The 20142-nt window shown below is 35.1% G+C and overlaps 2 protein-coding genes across 2 annotated transcripts; one reads left to right on the top strand and one right to left on the bottom strand.

Annotated features, from left to right (window-relative positions):
• Window positions 1–2161: 2161 nt before the first annotated feature.
• Window positions 2162–10679, top strand: LOC123309921 (nose resistant to fluoxetine protein 6-like). The gene is made up of 12 exons (XM_044893231.1): window positions 2162–2376; window positions 4889–5127; window positions 6942–7159; window positions 7264–7352; window positions 7652–7845; window positions 8137–8300; window positions 8376–8544; window positions 8686–8879; window positions 9165–9496; window positions 9879–10021; window positions 10152–10263; window positions 10324–10679. The coding sequence occupies exons 1-12, from the start codon at window positions 2175–2177 to the stop codon at window positions 10479–10481; spliced, it is 2214 nt and encodes a 737-aa protein (XP_044749166.1). The 5' UTR covers window positions 2162–2174; the 3' UTR covers window positions 10482–10679.
• A 114-nt stretch (window positions 10680–10793) lies between these two features.
• On the bottom strand, window positions 10794–19834 carry LOC123309922 (tetraspanin-9-like). The gene is made up of 7 exons (XM_044893232.1): window positions 19625–19834; window positions 13616–13701; window positions 12601–12792; window positions 12275–12460; window positions 11935–12165; window positions 11120–11216; window positions 10794–11026 (listed from the first exon to the last, which is right to left on the bottom strand). Exons 2-6 carry the CDS (start codon window positions 13676–13678, stop codon window positions 11124–11126), a joined length of 765 nt encoding a protein of 254 aa, XP_044749167.1. The 5' UTR covers window positions 13679–13701; window positions 19625–19834; the 3' UTR covers window positions 10794–11026; window positions 11120–11123.
• Between the last annotated feature and the right edge of the window lie 308 nt (window positions 19835–20142).

Below are 20142 nucleotides of genomic sequence, written 5' to 3'. Positions count from 1 at the left end.
AAGTGTCGAGTGTCAAGTGTCGAGTGTCGAGTGTCGAGTATCGAGTGTCAAGTGTCGAGTGTCGAGTGTCGAGTGTCGAGTGTCGAGTGTCGAGTGTCGAGTGTCGAGTGTCAAGTGTCGAGTGTCGAGTGTCAAGTGTTGAGTGTCGAGTGTGTGGCGTGTGGGGTGTGTGGGTGGAGTGTGTGTGGGTGTGTGTGTGAGGCGTTTGTGTGTGGGGTGTGCGTGTGTGTGTGTGTGGTTTGCGTGTGTGATGTGCGTGTGTGGTGTGCGTCTGTGTGGGGTGTGTGTGTGTCTGTGTTTGTGTGGTGTGTGTGGGGTGGATGTGTAAGTGTGGTGTGTGTGTGTTTGAGTGTGGTGTGTGTGTTTGAGTGTGAATTGTGTTTGTGTGGTGTGTGTTCGGGAGATACCCATTCCCAACCACTGCATCATATGCATTTCATCTTCGGGTTGATATTTTTGAAATCTACAACTGATGTAACGTATTCTAACTTTAGCCAAAGAACATCAACTCTCCTCAAGCTAGTGCATATTATGATATTATACTGATCTCTTGTATTTTCCATGCAAATAACTGGACTTGGTATGCCTTCAATCAGTTTGTATAAACTTCAACTATGTTCGTCACATATTTTCCGAAGAAATTCGACATTGTGATAAAATACGTAATAACAGAAACTTTTACGTAGAACGGGCAACATAGCGTTGACTTAAAACCCAAAAATGTTTTGACAAGCGTCATAACCCCACATATTCGTACTATACAGAGTGAAATGTGTCAAATTTCCATGGCCAACCGACTGCTAAAATAAAAGTGAATGGAGTATACACCAAAAATCTTGAGTAATGTACGTGAAGGTTTCAGCAACACTTATATTACTGCATGGAAGTAATAGGTGCTCATTTTCAGCATTTAATAAACTCATCACAAAAATAAGTACTCTTTCACTACTTTACCTGTCATTTCGTTATCGATGGATTTTGAAGCGAAATTTCAGGATCAGATAGTATTCGATAAGATCTTCACCATGAGGTATCGTCACATCTCCCACCCCTCTTCAAAATCAAGGAGTTTTGCTCACCCCCGTTAGGGGTAGCAGTTACAGGGATGCAAAGAGAGTGTTAAGTTATTGTTGAAACGCACTGTATTCGTGACTTATCTTCTTTATTAACAATTAGTCACAATCTCAGTTTGATTGCCTGATGTCCTAGAGGACTTTCTAGTGGAGATATGCACTTCGGATTTTGGATGGTCGCATTCATTTCGAATTCAAGGCTCTGAATTCAGTAATTTCGATTATGGATACAACTGAAAATTGTATCAGTTTTCATTACCAGGGTTTATTAAATGCAAATCATGTGCGTTGGAGGAAGTCATTGTAATGTTATGATAAAATATGGCCGAAGGCTGTATCTTCCTGTTTTCCAGTTCGCTGAGCAAATGCTTGCTCAATACAATACGACTGTTGTTTTTTCTTATGAAATTGTGAGAATCCTCTGGTTCCGATCAAAGGCTGAGTACATCGAACATCGGAATTCTAATCTGAGCATGCAAACAATCTAAGTGACACGAAACTATGAAATTATCCCTGATCTAGCTGGAGCTAGTTGTTGGGATAAACATTGGCGTCTTCAGAAAAAAATTGAGCAGATTGTGCAAGAAGGTGGATGTCTTCTTAGATTGCAAAGCTGTATTTTGTATCTTGTGTATCTGAAGAAAAACTAATATTTCATTTCAACAAAGATAGAAGCAGACTTATATAAACATTATTCAAATACTTCCCAAAATATCGATCTGATCCAGTTGAACATCAATTTTCTCAAAAGTCATCTGCCGAATAGTTTTGATTCTTATTATTATAGGAACCTTAATCACATTAGATAGTAGGTACATGTTGAAGACAAAGTGAAGAATTACTTTATGTTGGTTACTTACGCAAAAATGTCGCAAATTATTTTTTTTTTGCGAAAAATTTCCACATTCAAATTTTCCCTAACCGCATATCATTAAAGCGAACCATAATTTTTTACATCGTTCGGTATAATGAACTCCTCTAGTTTAGATTAAGACAACCTCGAGTTGTTGAGCGAATATCAAAACAATCATGCTCAACCCGTCTATATAATTTGGTTACCGACTTTGTTTCTGTTTTCATTCGTCTATTTGACCGTGCAAAATGAGGTTCTCCTTTTTGGGGGTGTTGATCTGTTGCCTGGGTGGTTCAGTGAGTTTGGAGTTTGATGTGATCGTCGACAATAGGACTGTAGATCTGTTGGATTATCTGATTCCTACTGTTTATTCGGAGAATGAGAGGTGCAGGAATGACAGTCTTTTTTACCGGCAGGAGCTTTCGAAATTTACTGTTTGGGCCACTGATAGTATGTATGATGAACGTTGAATTTTGATCCAGTTGTATATGGGGGTGCCTTTCCTTATTGCTTCAGTAATTCATAAAATCTACTATTATTTTTTTTTAAGTCATGAAAAATGTTTCTGTTCATCCTGAATTAATTTTTTTATGGTAGATCACTTTATCCAATAGAAAATATTAGAATTTTTGTTTGATTCCTGTTGGTTTTTTTCTTTCAAAATTTTATTTGAAATAATTTGAAAGTATTTCGATTTTCATATTTAAAATTTAGTGTAGATCTCATTCTGATATTGAGATAAGGGAGAAATTTCAGATCTTCGATTTCATTTGGGGTGGAAAGAGGATTATGCAGAAATACTTGTTATTAGTGACTTACTTTTTTAGCCTTGCGTTATGAAAATAATCTCTAATATTTTCTCGAAGAAAATCTATTCAGAGGAATTTTATTTTCGGTTAGATGGATTGATTTTCGATTACATCAATCAAATGACGAGCTTAAATTTCATTTTGAGAGGTTATTCGAAAAATGCATGTTTTAACATGGTATAATACAGTAAACCTTCTCATTCACAATTTTTATGAGTAACTGAGTAATTTTCTTACTATTAACTGAAGAAGTAAGTGAAAAATCGAATTCTACATCCAGAAAATTTCTTTTCTTAATATTTTGTAGTTTAATTGAGTTGGGAAGATGCGTAGACAATTTGTACCTGCTTTATAAGGGAAGGCTTAAGAGGGTTGCAGTTCTTCGCAGACTAAAGTTCTTTTATTTTGAATACGTATAAAAATTTGTGAGAACCAGTTCCATAACTTGTTAGTCCACTGTTCATACAGGGTAGACTAATATACAGGTTCCATAATTAGAAACGAAATATAGCATTACAGGGAACCTCAAAGACGCTCAAGAATTTGTCTGATGAAATTTTTTCAATAACCTATAATTTTTTGCTTTGAACTACTGAGAATCAAAAATTACCACAGCATAGAAATATTTGAAGCATGGATATGAATAATGAACTGGGCACAATGAATAGTGGCAGAAAATTTAAGGGTTTACTACCCATTGAATTGTCTCATATACATTTTTTTTTTGGGAATAGCTCCTGCTTAGTAAGAGCTGCCTAAAGATGGCATCTCAAAAGCAATTTTGAAGAATTTGTGTGGTGCTCTCCTGTAACATGCCAGGCTTAGAAAAAGCAGCCCCTAAAATTAGTTTCTCGAGAAACTTTTTACGTATTCATATTACATCATTGAAAAATTTATACTTAATATCTTGATCCATTCAGAGCACATAGGGATGATATTTTATAAGTAGTGAAACACCACCAGGTGGAAAATTAACATTAGATCTTCAGGGGGCTGCCCAAAAATAATTTATATAAAAGTCCATCAGTATTTTTCGACAAGGAATCACCCTTCAAACTATTCATTCATACCCTGTATACTGATGACATTCTTGTAGTGTGCCCACGATAGGAAGAACAAATTCGAATTGAAAATTCCACAAAATAAATTCCACTCCCAATAAGGATTGCTAAAAAAGTTTCAAGATAAACTGCCCAACTGCTTATCCATTCAATTCATCCAAGAAATTTGTCTTCGGCGGTTTTTTACAACGGCTTACATAATTTATAGACCAAGTTTCAGACAGCGTAAAATTACACTGTTCGATCTATATCGATTAATATGCAACAATTTATTGGTTTTGAAATGATTGCTGTGAAAAAGTCCGCGAAGTAAAAAACACTATTACTTTTGTCCTTAAACCTCTGCTGAAAAAAGAGGAATGTTTTCAAAAGACGTCAAATTTTACTTTTCTCCGAAATTCATGAATATATTTCGCCTCTGGTTATTTGGAGTGATGATAGGTGTGCTGAACTCGCTATTATAATAATTCACATTAAATTCTTGTTTTACATTCGATCAAGGTGATTACAGACTGCCATACTCGCTCTGTTAATTAATAACGCACGAAAAGAATGGAAAAAAATGCGGAACAGATCATTACCAATCGATAAATAGGCACCATTGGGAAAACCTATAGATATAGGAAATTTTCGGGATTGTTTAGGACAGGATGAAAATATTTTATTTATCCACTTTATTTCATGAGATTTCATTTTTGTATGGATTTCAACAGCCCTTGTCTGTGTTTCGTTTGAAACTATTAAAATATTTGTACCAGTCAAAGACTCACCCTGTATATGCCTCGCAAGCACCAAAGAAAACAAGATCTTCTGATGGAATGTTTGCGGATTTAAAGCTGTAAATTTCCGAGGACTTGTCAGTGTTCTTTCGTATTGGAGCTTGACGTCAGTCGATGAGTTAATCTCTCAACTTGATCTGGTCACTATAAACGAAAAAAATTTGAATTGATTTCTTTAATGATATGTTGCTATTCTTCCTTTGATTCGGAGATAAGACCCATTACCACAGTTGAATGAAACATGACTTCATATCTGAAGTTTGCGAATTTTAGTTATATACTATATCAGCTCATAACTCACTATTTTTTTTAGTGTTTGATGCCAGCTCGAAGTTTCCTTCGGGACTCTTCATAGGATCAATTTACGATACCGGAAATTTCGACGAATGTGTCAGGGTCAAGTTGCCCACTGAGATTGGATTCTCAGGACAGCACTGCATGGCTCACTTCAAGATCAACCCTTTGGAACCCATCGCTGTGAAAAAATACTACTCCCTCAAATACGACAAGTATGAGAACATTTTCAATATGTCCACCTGGTTGAAAATAGCGGTGAGTCAGTAAAATTTATCTTACTCTTGATGATCAAAGAAATCTTCCTATTGAGAAGATTATGGACTATCAAATTCTGTGTTCGAACGTATTTCTTCTTTTACCTCATTTTATGTTGATCCATAGAGAAAGAGAAAGTCTCTGTGTTTTCTATTCTGAACTCTGAAGTTAGCTTAGGAACTTTTCGATAATCAACGTTTGAGTTTGAGCAGTTTTTCTCTCAGTAAAAGTAACCGTAGATGGAAATGTGATACATATTCTGAAAGAGCAACTCTTCAACTTATTCTTTCAATGAAATTGTTGTGTAGTTTGCAGGGAATTCAATAAAACAGAGAGTATTTGATGATTTTCCAATCTATTGGATTTGTACCTATATTACTGTAAGGTTGAAGGAACTTATGGAGAAAGCAGCATGTACCATGCATGTTATTATTTTGACTGCCATGGCCGAACACCTTCTAGAAATCAAAACATCTGTGAGGAATAAGTGCTCATTTCCAAAATAGCGAGCTTCTCATAATTGAGGATCAGTGTTTTTTTTGGAAATGTTGAATGGAATATAATAAATTTTTTGGCTAATTGGCTGTTTCGTCACTGAACAGAACAGAACGTACCTAATTTGATCGCTGTATACGAACAATTCGAAAGATTAATTGAAGTAATGAAAAATAAGATCGGGCATTGACTTGACATTAATTTTTTTCATCTCGACGATGAGACGTCGAAGAAACAGGTCTTGACTGTTCAGTTGTCATCATTGCCGAAAAAACCTAGCCAAAATTACGCAGTATCTATGTAAATAAATTATTGGGTATAACTTGAAATTTTTATCGGAGATTTCATAAAACTTGATGGAAAAATCTTTATGCGTATTCGGTTAATATGACTGGTTTTCACCTTCAGATTCGTAATATTAATATGGAGTATATTCATTATGATAAAGAATTGTTAATTGAGTAAATTATGTCGAATGATCGAACCCAGAAAACTTATTGGTATGGAAAAAATATTCGTATTTTTCGATAACGATATGGGGTAGTTGATCCTTGAAGAGAGAACACGTGTATATAATATTCAACGACTCCTTCATTCTTTTCCTGACCAATTAAGGAACGGATAGACAAGAAAAATCAACGTGTTGAGTAGAACTGGAAATTCTAGATTTGAGCACTTTAATCCTATTCGTCAGAATCAGTTTCAGTTTCAGGATTAGCAAATATAAAAACATTCTTCCAACCCACCTCTCTTATAGTCCATAAATCAATTAGCTCATTCCAATATCTTGATAACCTCGAAGATGCGGATGTGGTTGAAGATGGAACAAGAATTTTGTCAATTTTTATGATTTCTGAAAGCGAAAGGCGTTGAGGAAAAGAAATGATGAATATTATTCTCTCATAATAAATATCCCTCATAATATAAATTTAAGAATTGATCTGGAATCGTATTAAATGAATCTCTATTTTAAAGATGATTCACCTAGAGCTTACAATGAAGAAAATCTCAGTATTTTGGGTATAAGTAAATCATTTTCAATTTTTTTCGAGATACTTACTAAAAACTTTTTCATATTCGAAATTATTTGTTAAATTATGGTTTTCCACTTCTTGAGGGATCAACTATGTCTAAGGTTTGAGTATACCCTCAATTTTTCTCCAAAAAATCCAAATATGGTCAAACTTAATGCTTTTATGAGGGAGTCCAGAAGTAATTTGTTCAGATGATTCCATCGCTCAAGCCAACAAACGATTGACCTTCTGAAAGGATCTACAGTACGCTTCAAAACTCATCAGAAAAATTCCAATTTTTTTTAGAATTACGCCCAAGACGGATCGAAACAGTCGAGAGATGAGAATTATTTTTCTTTTTGTCTCCCTTCCACATGCAGTCACACAGATTTACAATGGGTATTGAGAAAAAAGATTGGGGAGGTGGCAGAAAAACTTCCTTTTGCCTTAGACGTTCATGTGGATTCAAGAAATTGCCAAGTGTGGAGAAATTTCAATTTTACTACAGCTGATTTTTGTTACATGTGAGTTAAAATGAAGAATTTTTGTAGCATTACAATGGAATGTTACAATCACTATTCACGATGGAATTTTGAGACTACGAAGTGAAAAATTAACCTTGTTTCAGGGGGATTATGCTTGCTTTAATTCTTTTGGGAATTGGTTGTACAATTTACGATATAAACAGTAAACAAGGAAAAACTAGCAAATTCTCTGGTGAGTTTTTGAACAGAAAATATTCAACCATCAACAATTATCTCATAACCTTCCTACCGGGAAAGACAATCAAACAACCTAATTCTGAATAAAAAAATCTATAAGGACATATCAAGAAGAAAGCATCATCTCATACAATTTCCTAAAGAATGACCAAAATTAGAATGTTTTCGAAACATTTTCATAAAGATTTTGTCTTTTGCAGACTCTGTACGAGTCTGATAAGATGGTAGAGAAAGGAACATGGATTTTGAGGCTCTGGAGGTTTCATTTATTGAAAATGTCTTTTTCTTGAACAGGTACCACCCATGAAGTCTTGAAATGCTTCTCATTTTCAAACACCTGTGAAAAATTGACGACCTTCAAGACTAACGAACATGGATTTGACTGTATGAATGGAATGAAAGTACTGACGATGTTCCTGGTGATAATGGGACACCGTATTATGTTTTACATAAGTTCACCACTCTCCAATCCATCATTTGTTGAAGCTGTGAGTATTAAAAACATTCGAAAACATATTTTTCTCAATACCAAAATGAAATATTATGAAATCCAGAACAACCACTGAAAATCCCACAGAAAAGTTCTGTGATTAAACGTCAGCGACTGACGTGGATTTCTGTGAACCAATAGGAGAGCCTTAAATCTGTGACGAAACGTAAATAACTGAGCGCGGGTAAATTCAAACGAGAACATTTTGATTTTAGCTTTTTTCTTCCAATCATGAATTCCAGTATATTTTCCGCTAGTCCTAGTAGCTAACAAATACGGAATTTGGCAGTGTTACAGGGTGTTTCCGTTCATTCTCTTGCTGAACGGCCCAATAGTCGTCGATACTTTCTTCACCATTTCTGGATTTTTGGGATGCTACTTGATGTTGCTTGAGTTTGATAAGCGACAGAAAATGATCGATGTTGGTCTTCTTTATTTGCACAGGTTCCTGAGGTAAGCAGTACATTTTTACCCACAAAAATATAATGAAACCACATTAAATCAACTAAATTTAACTTGAATTTTTAGATTAACCCCAACATATGCTGCAGTTCTCGGTTTTTACTGCACCATTTTCGTTCAACTTGGCGAAGGACCTTTCTGGGACGAAAGGATAGGGGTAGAACATGATAGGTGTATGGCAAGTTGGTGGGCAAACATTCTTTACTTGAATAACTATGTGAATCCGGAAAACTTGGTAAGTAAAAGGTTGGGTTCACATTATTTGAGGTAAACATTAGCCTCAAAATGAAGTTAGGAGTAGTAAAGTTTTCAATTTTTTATGAAAGCCACTGTGGGAGTTTCAAAATGCTTAATTCTTAATTAATTGTTTTTTCAGTGTTTGTTTCAGTCCTGGTATCTCACATGTGAGATTCACTATTTTCTGATGCTGCCATTCTTGGCGTATTTTATTTGGAAGAAACCAAAACTTGGCATCACCTTCATGGTAGTTTTGATCATATTGTCTGTGCTTGTACCATTCAGTATTATTCTGGTGGAAAAAGAGGAACCAATGCTTCTTTTGTACATGAAGTGAGTATACTTGTCGAAAATCAGTGAAAGATCATATCACTTACCTTGATATAGGTACCCACTTTCAATCTCTTCGTTTTTCGTGGGTTTCTGAAAAAGTTCTTCGATTTTTCGCGCAGTTTTCTGATTATTCCTTGTGTGGAGATAATGGAACTATAGATGTTTTAAAAGAAGTACCTACTACTACACTACTTTCTACATGCATTAAAGTGACTCAAACTCATATTTTTCATCGGTTATCTGAGAGATTCAAGTTTTCGAACCTAAAAATGTTTTTTTTTCCAGATTCTTAAGGGATCCTGTGAACAATCACACCTTCCAAACGACATACATTCCAAGCCACATGAGGGCCAGCTCTTACCTGGTTGGAATAGTTGCAGGCTACCTGAAATACAAAATTAAGAACTCCGAGTATAAAATGCCCAAACGGCTGGTTCCTTTTGGCTGGATATTCTTCGTTTTGGTCACCATCTCGATTTACATCACGGCGTTCATGTTCTACATACCAGTAGAGGAGAAGGACCATATTTTCTCTGCAATATACGGCTCATTTCATCACCTGCTCTGGAGCATGATAATCAGCTGGTTTATAATAGCAATCTCCGAGGGTTGTGGCTGTAAGTTGTTAGTCTATCTACTCTGCTTATGACTTGAAGCGATTCGAGAGAGAAAAAACTCACTTTTGACACTTGAATCAAATTTTAAGTAGGTATATTGCTGTACATAACACGTGGAGAGCTAGGCGTATTATACATACACAAAATATGGTCCTCAGGACACTCAAACTCAATGGCTTCATTGGGAAAATTACATGAAAATTGTTTCTTCCTAGGTGTAGGTATGATTTTTTTTGTGTGGTCCATATGCAAGTCATCTGGTGTTGTATAGTATCAATGCATTATCTTATTTTCCTTATTCACTTTAATTTTTGAGCAGTGTATTCGAACCCTTATATTTATTCTTGCTCAGATTCTAATACTCCAATTTTCGATATTTCAGCATGGATAGAACCCATATTGGCCTGGAAACCTTTCACTTTCCTCAATAGAGTCACCTATTCAGCTTTCCTTTGTCATGGAGCTATTCAAATGTACACTGCTGCGATCAACAGAGGACCTGTACATACTGGACTCTTTCCCATAGTGAGTCTGATTTTTCGCTTGAATTACTTTCGTTTTTAGACTTCATTTTACACTGTTGAACTTTATTTTATATTTTCTGATCTTTATCTCTTTGCGATGAAAAAATGTTGAGGATTTTTCTTCCCTCTAGGCAACAATGACAGCTTCAGACATCACGTTATCGTATTTGGTAGGATTCTTGCTGACCCTCGTGATCGAAGGTCCAACTATGTCCCTCGAAAAACTAATCTTCAGATCGAAAGGTAGGAAACCATTACATCTTTTCTGATCTTCAATTTCACATGCATTTTCGAAATTTTCAGGTTCTAGAATTACGAAAGATGACGGAACAGCATCACAAAAAAACGGATCCAATGGAATTTACAAGAATAGGGATATAAAAAATGGTCTACAGAGCGAGAAATTGAAGAATGGGTTCACAGACATTTATATCCCTAGGACCCATCTGTATAATCGATGAATCGTGTGATTTTATTTTTAATGTTAAGATATTGAGGTATCTCTATGAGATATGGATGAGAAGATGTCGTTTTAAGTTTTTCAACTTTTAAGATACATAATTACAGAAATGCAGGTTGTGAATAATTTGTAAATATCCATTTTTACTGAACTGATTTTTTGTGAGCAATAAAGTTATAAAATAGACTTTTTTCTTGTTGCTTTTTTATTTTTTACCCGATTCCATACAAAGGGCATTTTTTGTTTGGTTGTATCAGAAAGGAAAACAGTAGTTTCATCAGGAAACATTTTCTAAAAGAGATTTAAAAATCGGTAAACAAAGAACATAATATATTCATTAAACATCAATCGATTCGATTTATATAAGTAAGTATAAAATATCAGTAAGGAATAAAATATGCATTATATACTATATGGAATACATAATCCACTACACGTATCTATATATTAATAATATTTTACATCTTGGCATATATCTTTGGCCTTCCGTACCTACTTCAGATTCGAACAAACACAGAAGAATCCAATCAGACTTTTTCAAATTACCTGGAATTAAAATTATTCTTTCAATGTTATTTTCTTCTTAATTTATATTGTTTATTCGAGATTGGATATGGTTCAAAATGAGTGCTAACTTACAGTGTTACGATGATGCTCTATAAGACTTGTACTTTCTCGTCAGAATTTTATGTTTGATGGTACAGAACAACAGCATGGCAGATATCATTCCATATAGCTGCAAATGAAGTATGTTATATTCATAACACTTATCAATAAAACTCAGAATCTATTGTATTGGTCTTATACAGGATGTGCGAGAAAATTCTGCAGGTTGGCTTTTCTACCCACGCTTTGCACTCGCTCATTCTACCCGCGCTTCATTTATACAAAATTTGATATAGCAAAAATAGTCTTATTATTATTATGTACCTACCATATCAAATTTTGGCGATTTCTTCATGCATGAGAATGTGTTTTATTTTTTTAACGGGAAACGGAGCCTCATACAGCAAAAAGTCAAGAGACCGAATTTTCCCCAAAGTAAATAAGGATTTGAATAGCAATTTTTATTGTCGGAAAAACCAGTGGCGTATCATTTTTTCATCTGAAAATATTCCGTCTCGCTGCAGTACGGACGCCACTGGTAGAATAAAAAAAAATGATATTATGCAAAAAGTGCTCCTTGACGCTCAAAACCTATTTCTCAAATTTCATAAAAATATTTCAAGCAGTGTAAGAGTAATTAATAAAAACATTTTTTTTTCTATAATTTTAACACCCCGTATCTCGGAGAGGAAACATTTCTCGACGTATGTTTATATGACAAACTAGGGCTTATATTTGATGTAGAATACGTGGTTAAAATTTCTCGGTTACGATCTGGACCACCCTGTATATTCATAATTTCAACTAGTGCAATTTCGTCAATTTGAAGGATAAAGTGTTTTCCGTACTTGCAAAAAGGCGACAATCATCCCCACAGCTCCCAAGGTGGTCAATCTGTTCAAAAACCAGGCATAAATGGGCTGGTAGCAGCCTCCTTCATACCAGTTATCAGCGTCCGTCCTTCCGCATCCTTTTTCCCTCACGGCAGGGAGGCAACAAGAGTCTGGGACCCACCTTTCCGTAGGCCAAGCCCCAATGAGGTACCAGTCTTCATAGCTTTCCACACCACAGCATCTGAACTGAAAAATATCACTCGATTAAAAAAAAATTAACATCACCCCATCTTCGTACGCCTGGGGATGCTCTAAGTAGAGCGAAACGCTCGTAAAAACCTGGAATTTCACTTGCCTGCAATTGTATATGGTCCCAAATGGCTGGTAAACCATAAGGTCCCGTCACATTGGGGTTGTAATGAAGCAACAATCCATTCTTCAGTTCTTCCTTCACCGTATGGGCAAGCCCTTCTCTGAACACGAAGGCCGCAGTACCGCTTATAATCTCAGCTACAAGAAGTAGAATCACTAAAATGAAATACTGAAAACACAATCAATTAGACCGATTGATATATCGATTTGCTGTTTAAAAACTGAGACAGTTTTGAAACACCTGATAATGACATTCTATTTTTACTTCCAATTCGAAAACCCTAGACTGATATTGAGAAATTCACTTACCACAATGAGCATGCATCTGTTTTGGAACAAAGAGCCACAACAGCCTAAAAATGATAGGGTGAAGGCTACAGCACCAATTCCTATGGCAATTATATCCGCACTGAGATATCCATATTGGGGTACAAGTGTGACGTAGCCTTCATATGACACTCTCAGCCATATTCCTATACCGAGTGTAATACAAGCAGACACCTAGAAAAGTTATTTTTCATTTAGTTCAAGAAACAATTCACGTTTTATCTTAAAGAACGCCTTAAATTTTGAACATTTAAATTTGAGTGCCTATAATTGAAACGAAACGTAAAAGTTTTTCTCTTCACCAAATTATTCATTCACATGATTCACAGTATAGGAATTCCCGTTTCTAGTTTCCTGATGATGCAAATAGAAGACCGTTTTCCTGTTTGAACATCAAGTGAACCCTTCCTGCAATTATTATATCGATCAGATCAGATTTGAGTCACTGAATGACCTAAATCAATGTCCCAGTTAGAGGATCAGCCTTTGTAGAACCACTGAATTGATAGCGTTCGTCCATTGATTTATTTATGAACTCATTTCGATAACCTTTCCTGTGGTGCAGGACAGGCAGGAGAAGGCATTTTCTTGAATATGATCGGAAGATGATTTTATGATATTTTATAATTCTTCCTTCAACACCTCCACTCATTCAGACAATGTGATTTGAATTTGCATCGAAACTGACACAGGAAATTCGAAATATCTAAGAAACGCTGATAAACTTAACTTGAAAACTATCAAATCGTCAATAGTTCAGAGCAAAATCTGTTATACATTAATTTATAAAGGCAATTCCATTAAATGAGTGCAGGAATTCCCAATGACACGACGATGCTACGTATTTGTGCTCAACTATTGCATTTTTCATGATTATAAGACCATAAACGTGTAGATTTAATATTATGTCAGGTGACCTTGGTTGGCCGTATAATGGATGATTGATATGGAAATTTACGTTAATTGCGATGAATAATTACCAGTGTTAAGTACTTACCCATAAGAAGACGTTCAACCAGCCAAATACCAGCCGGACACAGGTGTACCCACTTTTCGACATATTGAAATAGCGTCAACGATCACCTGAGAATGAAAAAAAATTGAAAATTGAGCTTCTTATCAGATGCGTTTTGCATATTTGTGGACAAATTAGCCCAAAATTCTAGGTGAAATAATGGAATAGACAATTCAATCATATTGATTCGAATTTCTTTCTTTTCAGCAACGAGAAAACGTAAAGATTCATTTAGATTGATCATTACTGACTGAAAACATATTGATTTCAATCGATTGTGAAGATAACATCTTCCATTTCAAATAAATGTAAGCGGATTCAAAGAAATTACCTAAGGTAAATCAATTCTGGGAAGAACAATGATATATGAAAATATACTACGGATGTTCTAATCATGAAGATGAGGCAAATTCATTAAACACCTCCTGCAAACGTTATGAACCCTAACTGAAACAATTTAAAATTATTGAAGTAATAACTGTCTAAATACCCACGCTGAATATTATAATCGATCCCCCAACACATATCCGATATGCGGTAATGGAGTCATTACATTACAATTATATTATAATCGCACATAAAATAAAATTTTAAACATGGAAAAACAGTCAATACTTCAACAATAACTGTCAAATTTGAAATTTCATCCATTTCGGCATAACCGTTCGGTCTTGAAGAAGTTTTGACTGAATCCAACTTTTTGGGAACTTTTCGAAGATCATCTTTCGAGTCGATTATCTTCCAAGAAAATTATCGTAGATCTAAATGTGATACATATTCTGAAAGAGCAACTCTTCTAGTAATAAATCTGAGAATTTCATCCCTTTTGGCGCAACCGTTCGATCTTGAGGAAGTTTTAACTGAATCCAACTTTTTGGGAATTTTTCGAAGGTCATCTTTAGAGTGATTTATCTTCCAGGAAAATTATTGTAGATCTAAACGTGATACATATTCTGAAAGATCAACTCTTCTAGTATAAAATCTGAGAACTTCATCCATTTCGGCACAACCGTTCGGTCTTGAGGAAGTTTTAACTGAACCCAACTTTTTGGGAACTTTTCGAAGGTCATCTTTCGAGTCGATTATCTTCCAGGAAAATTATCGTAGATCTAAATGTGATACATATTCTGAAGGAGCAACTCTTCTAGTAATAAATCTGAGAATTTCATCCCTTTTGGCGCAACCGTTCGGTCTTGAGAAAGTTTTAACTTATCCCAACTTTTTGGCAATTTTTCAAAGGTCTTCTTTAGAGTGATTTATCTTCCAGAAAAATTATCGTAGATCTAAACGTGATACATATTCTGAAAGATCAACTGTTCTAGTAATAAATCTGAGAATTTCATCCATTTCGGCACAACCGTTCGGTCTCGAGGAAGTTTTAATTGAGCCCAACTCTTTGGGAATTTTTGGTCATCTTTGTCTTCAAGACGTAGTAGTCGTTAGGAAATGATTATTTATCTTTCTATTTTACTTATCAATTATTGTCATTTATTGTGCCTCTGACAGGGGCATCTAACATCCATAATACTGCTGAGTAGATCTACGGTGCAAAGTTTCAATCTGTTTCAAACATCAGCATCGTGAATATTGAATAATATTTTCCATTTATATACTTGAACAGTAGAGTCAGCAATAAAATAAATATGTAGGTACTGAAACCATAAATGCAGGACTGAGCATTGTTGAGATGCACGTAAATGCTGCTCTATTATAGGCAGGACTTTTCACAAGCAACAATAATTAACAGTTCACAAAAAAATTGTTAACCATTGAACAGAAGGAAAATTATTGTTCATTGCACTCCTTAGGTACTAAAATTTCAATATATTTCGAAGGATCTTTGTGTGGGTTCTCATTTTACGTGGGTGGACTTTCCACTATGTACGCCACTGTTTACCATTCAGCTAATGTCTCATAAAAGTGTGGGAAGAAAGGCATCATAACGTTTACAGTTAACGGAAGCTACCTTTTCACTGGTCAATCGATAGAGTCGAGAAGTAGGTTTCTTTTTCTGTTTACCGTTGGGACACTAATTAACCTGACACATATAGATACTGATGGCTTATTGGTTAACGCGAAAATCTGTTTGTTTCCAACGTTTCGCTGTCTTAAATTGAATTAAAGATCCATTTCGCTAATGTCATCGACATATACTTAAGTAGGGCGACACAGATTTGACCGTACATTGTCTCTAGTTTATATCCACTGGTTTATTATAAAAATAATCAAAGTTTTATGAGCTGAGGAGGCAGGAAAAACCATTCGAAGGCATCTGAAATTGAATATAAAATGGTGACAAATGATTATCTCGATTTCGAGCGAGACATTGTCTAATTTTTTTGAAATACTTACATGTCCCCTAAACCTAAGGGCTAAATACGACCCTGTCGCAAATGCTACTAAACGATAGTCCGATAGTTGCAATTTGGGTTTTTCGAATAAACCTGAAATATCTCGAAACTTTCTTGCAACATTCTCAAATAATCATGGTCTAGAGAAAGTTTGAAGTGGAAAAACCTGATAGAATTTACAAGATTATAGAATTTATGGGATGTGAGGTGTACTTATGAGAAAGCTCCAAGTGATAAAATAAAGGAGTTGAACCAAATTTATTCTCATGATTTCTATGTTATACTACACAATCTCAATTTCAATCGAAACTTGAACCATTACAAAAATTATTGAATCTTATACATTGAACTTAAATTCGAGAAAAATAGTATGCCACTTCTGTGTCGAGGGCTTGAAATCCCCACAGGTGTATCGAGAAATTAAATCTGAATTTTCGTAGCGAAAAGAGTGCATTTTTATTTCCATTCTTCTAATTCCAATGCTTCTTCTTCCAATTCAGCATAATGCTTTGATTAGTCATACTGTTGAAAGTTGATCATTAACATCAATAAACGATATGACCCAGTATTGCTTCAGGAACTAGGAAACTAATGAAATGAGGCAATTCATTGAGAAATAAGTGGTATTCTCAAATGTACCAGAACAAATAAATCTAGTGCTGCTTCTTCTGGTCGCAAATTGTATATGGTTCATTTGTGCAATTGATTCCCGGTCAATTGAACTACATTTATTGATTGTCTAGAAGTGTTTCACTAGATCAATAAACTCTACTGTTATGATCTATTAGCATAATTCAATAAAATAGCTCCCAAACAGTCTAGAAGAGAACTTGTGAGCCATGTAATTTGTAATGAATACATTTTGCAGAAAGCAATATTTGAATTTGTCCTGTGAGATATTAATAAAGGTGTGTGCGTTTTGGAAAATATGCTTCTACTGAAAATGATTCAGGTTCTGTTTTATGTGCGCCACCCTGTATGTTGATTACATATTGATAATTATGTTGATTCGTTAAGTGACACTCCATAAACCATTGCGATTAAGAGGATTTCTTTTTAACAGTTCTACAACGCACTGTCTTCCTTGATAGATTAGCACAACTATTCACCAATATATCGAGTGAAAACTATTGTTGGGAATGTACGAGGAGTGTTGGTTTTGAAGCCGTACAAAAATTTTTCGCGCTAAAATTTGATCATATTTCACATTTTATCTTCAGTGCAATAAAAAAGGTCGAAACTTTAATGATTTTTTCATAACTTTTATCGCTGTTTTCGTTTTAAACGATAAATTTTCTGTAGATAATGAAATAATTTTATTCCGGACGAAAAATTGGAATTCTATTTATCTTCTGAATAAGTTATGTATGAGCCCTCATGCTTGAACGTCTAACAATTAATTGCTATGGAATTGATAAAATGCATCTGTTCCATTAGACATGTCGCAACATAATAGGTTCACTCCTACAAAACGATTGCTGTGACACGATAGATCAAGAATGTCGTGCTGTGTTCAGAAAAATATGAATACGTTCGGATATTCAGATTTTGTAGTGGTTTGTGGATCTCCCAATTTATGTCAGATGTCACTATGAAGAATTAAAACCGATGAATTCAATGTTATACATTTTCATCGTGTTAAATTGAAGTCTCTATACATAAATTCATATGTGTGATTCTCGTCTAATTTAGAAAGAGGACCTTTTAGGCTCCAAATAACTCAAAGATTAATATACTGAATTTGTTCGCAATGTTCATGAAACTCTCTGTGTATTCTTCAAGAATTTTCTTGAGATGAAGTAAGTAGGTTGTCAAAGAGATGAAATTCCGATTGGTAAAGAGTTCCTCGTGATGAAATAATAAGGTAAAGAATGCAATTGCAACTAAACTCAAACGTGTCGATCAAATATTGCATTCGTGTATCAATTACAGTTTACAGTTTCGATGAACAATTATTGGTTGGAACTTTTCACCACATTCAGCTTTCTGAATGTGGGTTATAAATAGTTGCGTTGAAACAAAGAAATTGAGTGTGATTATGAGAAAAAAGCCAGAGGAGAGAAATTCTCTTCATGAACAGGATCATTCTAATGACATCATGGAAGATAATTTCTCATACTCAGGTATTGAGAATTCGAAGTTAATTCTGGTTTTCGATTTATTGAGGTCCTATAGTCAAGGAAGTGTTCAGTTAAATCTCATTTCATTCAAGAATGTGTTTGTACCGAAATCGAGAACAGTTTTTTTAACGCCACTTGAACTTTATGATCGACATAATTCATATTTCTGCGTCTCTGAGTGTATAATTTGGTATGACATCATGTAGCCTGCAGATACTTTTACAATATCAATAACCACGCAAGTTGAGGCGTTCGTAGGACTTTGGTTTCTTATAAATAACTTTATGAGTTGAAAACAATACCTTGAATTTCTTTTGAAGATCGCTTCAACATGAAACAGAATTTCGTTCAAACTTTTCTTATGTTTAGGCTAATAGAAAAATGATTTTTGCTTCATTATTCATTATGGTTTATTGAATCAGGTCAAGTTATCGAATTATCTGTAGAATTTGAGAAACATCCTTTCCCACTGATATTTAACTTTCCAACATTTCCTTCTATTGAACTTGAAAGGTGCCGCTAACAGGCAGAGGGAACTGACATTTCACCGGAGTAAAAGTCAATATTTAATTGGTAGTGAGACTGTTGGTAAAGATTGCAAGAGAAATTGGATAACAATGTGTAATTTCAGTACTCCTGGGAAGGAAGAAAGAACGGTCTATTTCAGATAGTCCAAAAAGTGATTGTACACAAAGAATTAAAAATTGCAAGATCACGAAATGCCAGAGAAAAGTAGTCATAGAATTCTCTCTGAAGTGGAACTGAAGGATAAAACGAGCATCGAACTTTTGGGGAATCAGCTTTGCTACAAAAAAGTATAATAATGTAAAACAATATGAATAAAAAGCAGCATAGACTTGAAGGTCATGGGTACTCAGGAGAAATACAGTTTGTTTAGTTTTGGCATAGGGCATAAACCACAGAAAAGTCTGAAAGCTCTAGTGCTCCGAAATTTTCAGGAAGCACATGACATGACAACCCTAGGTGTACGACAGAGTGAGCCCTGCTTCGTTGATTGAGTGGAGAATGAACCTTTTTCCTTCATACAGTACTTTCATGATTATAATTAATGTGATACTATTCGTGAAGGATTTGAATTTTGTCATTTATTTTTTTTTTCAAATTTCATTGATATTTCTGAGTGTACTTCGATACTACAATATTTTTTAACAGCGAGTTATCCACTCAAATCCAGAAATCAAGATCCAAACTCAAGAGTTAGAGCTGAGATGTTTTGCTGAGTTTTTCACATAGATTTTCTCGAAAACCACTGAGAATAAATCGATGACATTTGGTATAGAATTTAGAGCATCCTCTCAACTCGAATCGACTGACTTGTTGGTTGAAAGAGGGAAATAAAGAGTGGTGAAGCAAAAATAATCGAAAAATGTTCAAAAAGCGAATTCACAACAGGTGTGCGCGCACCCACACACGTCCAAATTTCCATCCACTATCTACCAACGTCCTCTAAACCGGCTTCTGTACCGGAAAAACAAACAGTTTTCCACCACCTAACTCACCTTATCTCTCGCATGTTTTTCCAGAGCAAACCAAACGTCAGCAGCTTCCTCGTCTGTGCACCTCTGTACAAACAAAGTCTATTCCTGAATCAGAACATAATTAAAACCCATTGTAAACAGCCATAAACGTGCTTTTTAATGGAGCAGAACGCACGGTGAGACACAAGGAAGGTCAGATTTGCACTGAACGTGAACGAAGACAAGAAATTCATGCTGGATTGGAAGTTTGAATTGAACTTCCCACCTAAAACTATACGTAGGTGCTCGCTGGGATGCGCTGCTCGATAGGAATAGGTGATATCGATGTTCCGAACTTTGGTTCATTAGTTTCAGTGAAGAAGAGAGCATGAAAAAAGCTACCTTGGAAATTTAACAAATCAATTTTCATTTCGACGAAAAACAGAACATTTTGGCACCATTATTCACAATAATGATCCTTTGAAACCCAAAAAGAAGACAATACTCCGCTCATTTAACTTATTGGGTGGCCATTTTCGATTTTTTGAAGCACATTTTTC

This window comes from Coccinella septempunctata, chromosome 3 (genome assembly GCF_907165205.1).
Source record: "Coccinella septempunctata chromosome 3, icCocSept1.1, whole genome shotgun sequence".
Taxonomy (NCBI): domain Eukaryota; kingdom Metazoa; phylum Arthropoda; class Insecta; order Coleoptera; family Coccinellidae; genus Coccinella; species Coccinella septempunctata.
This window is presented reverse-complemented; position numbering and strand designations above follow the sequence as displayed.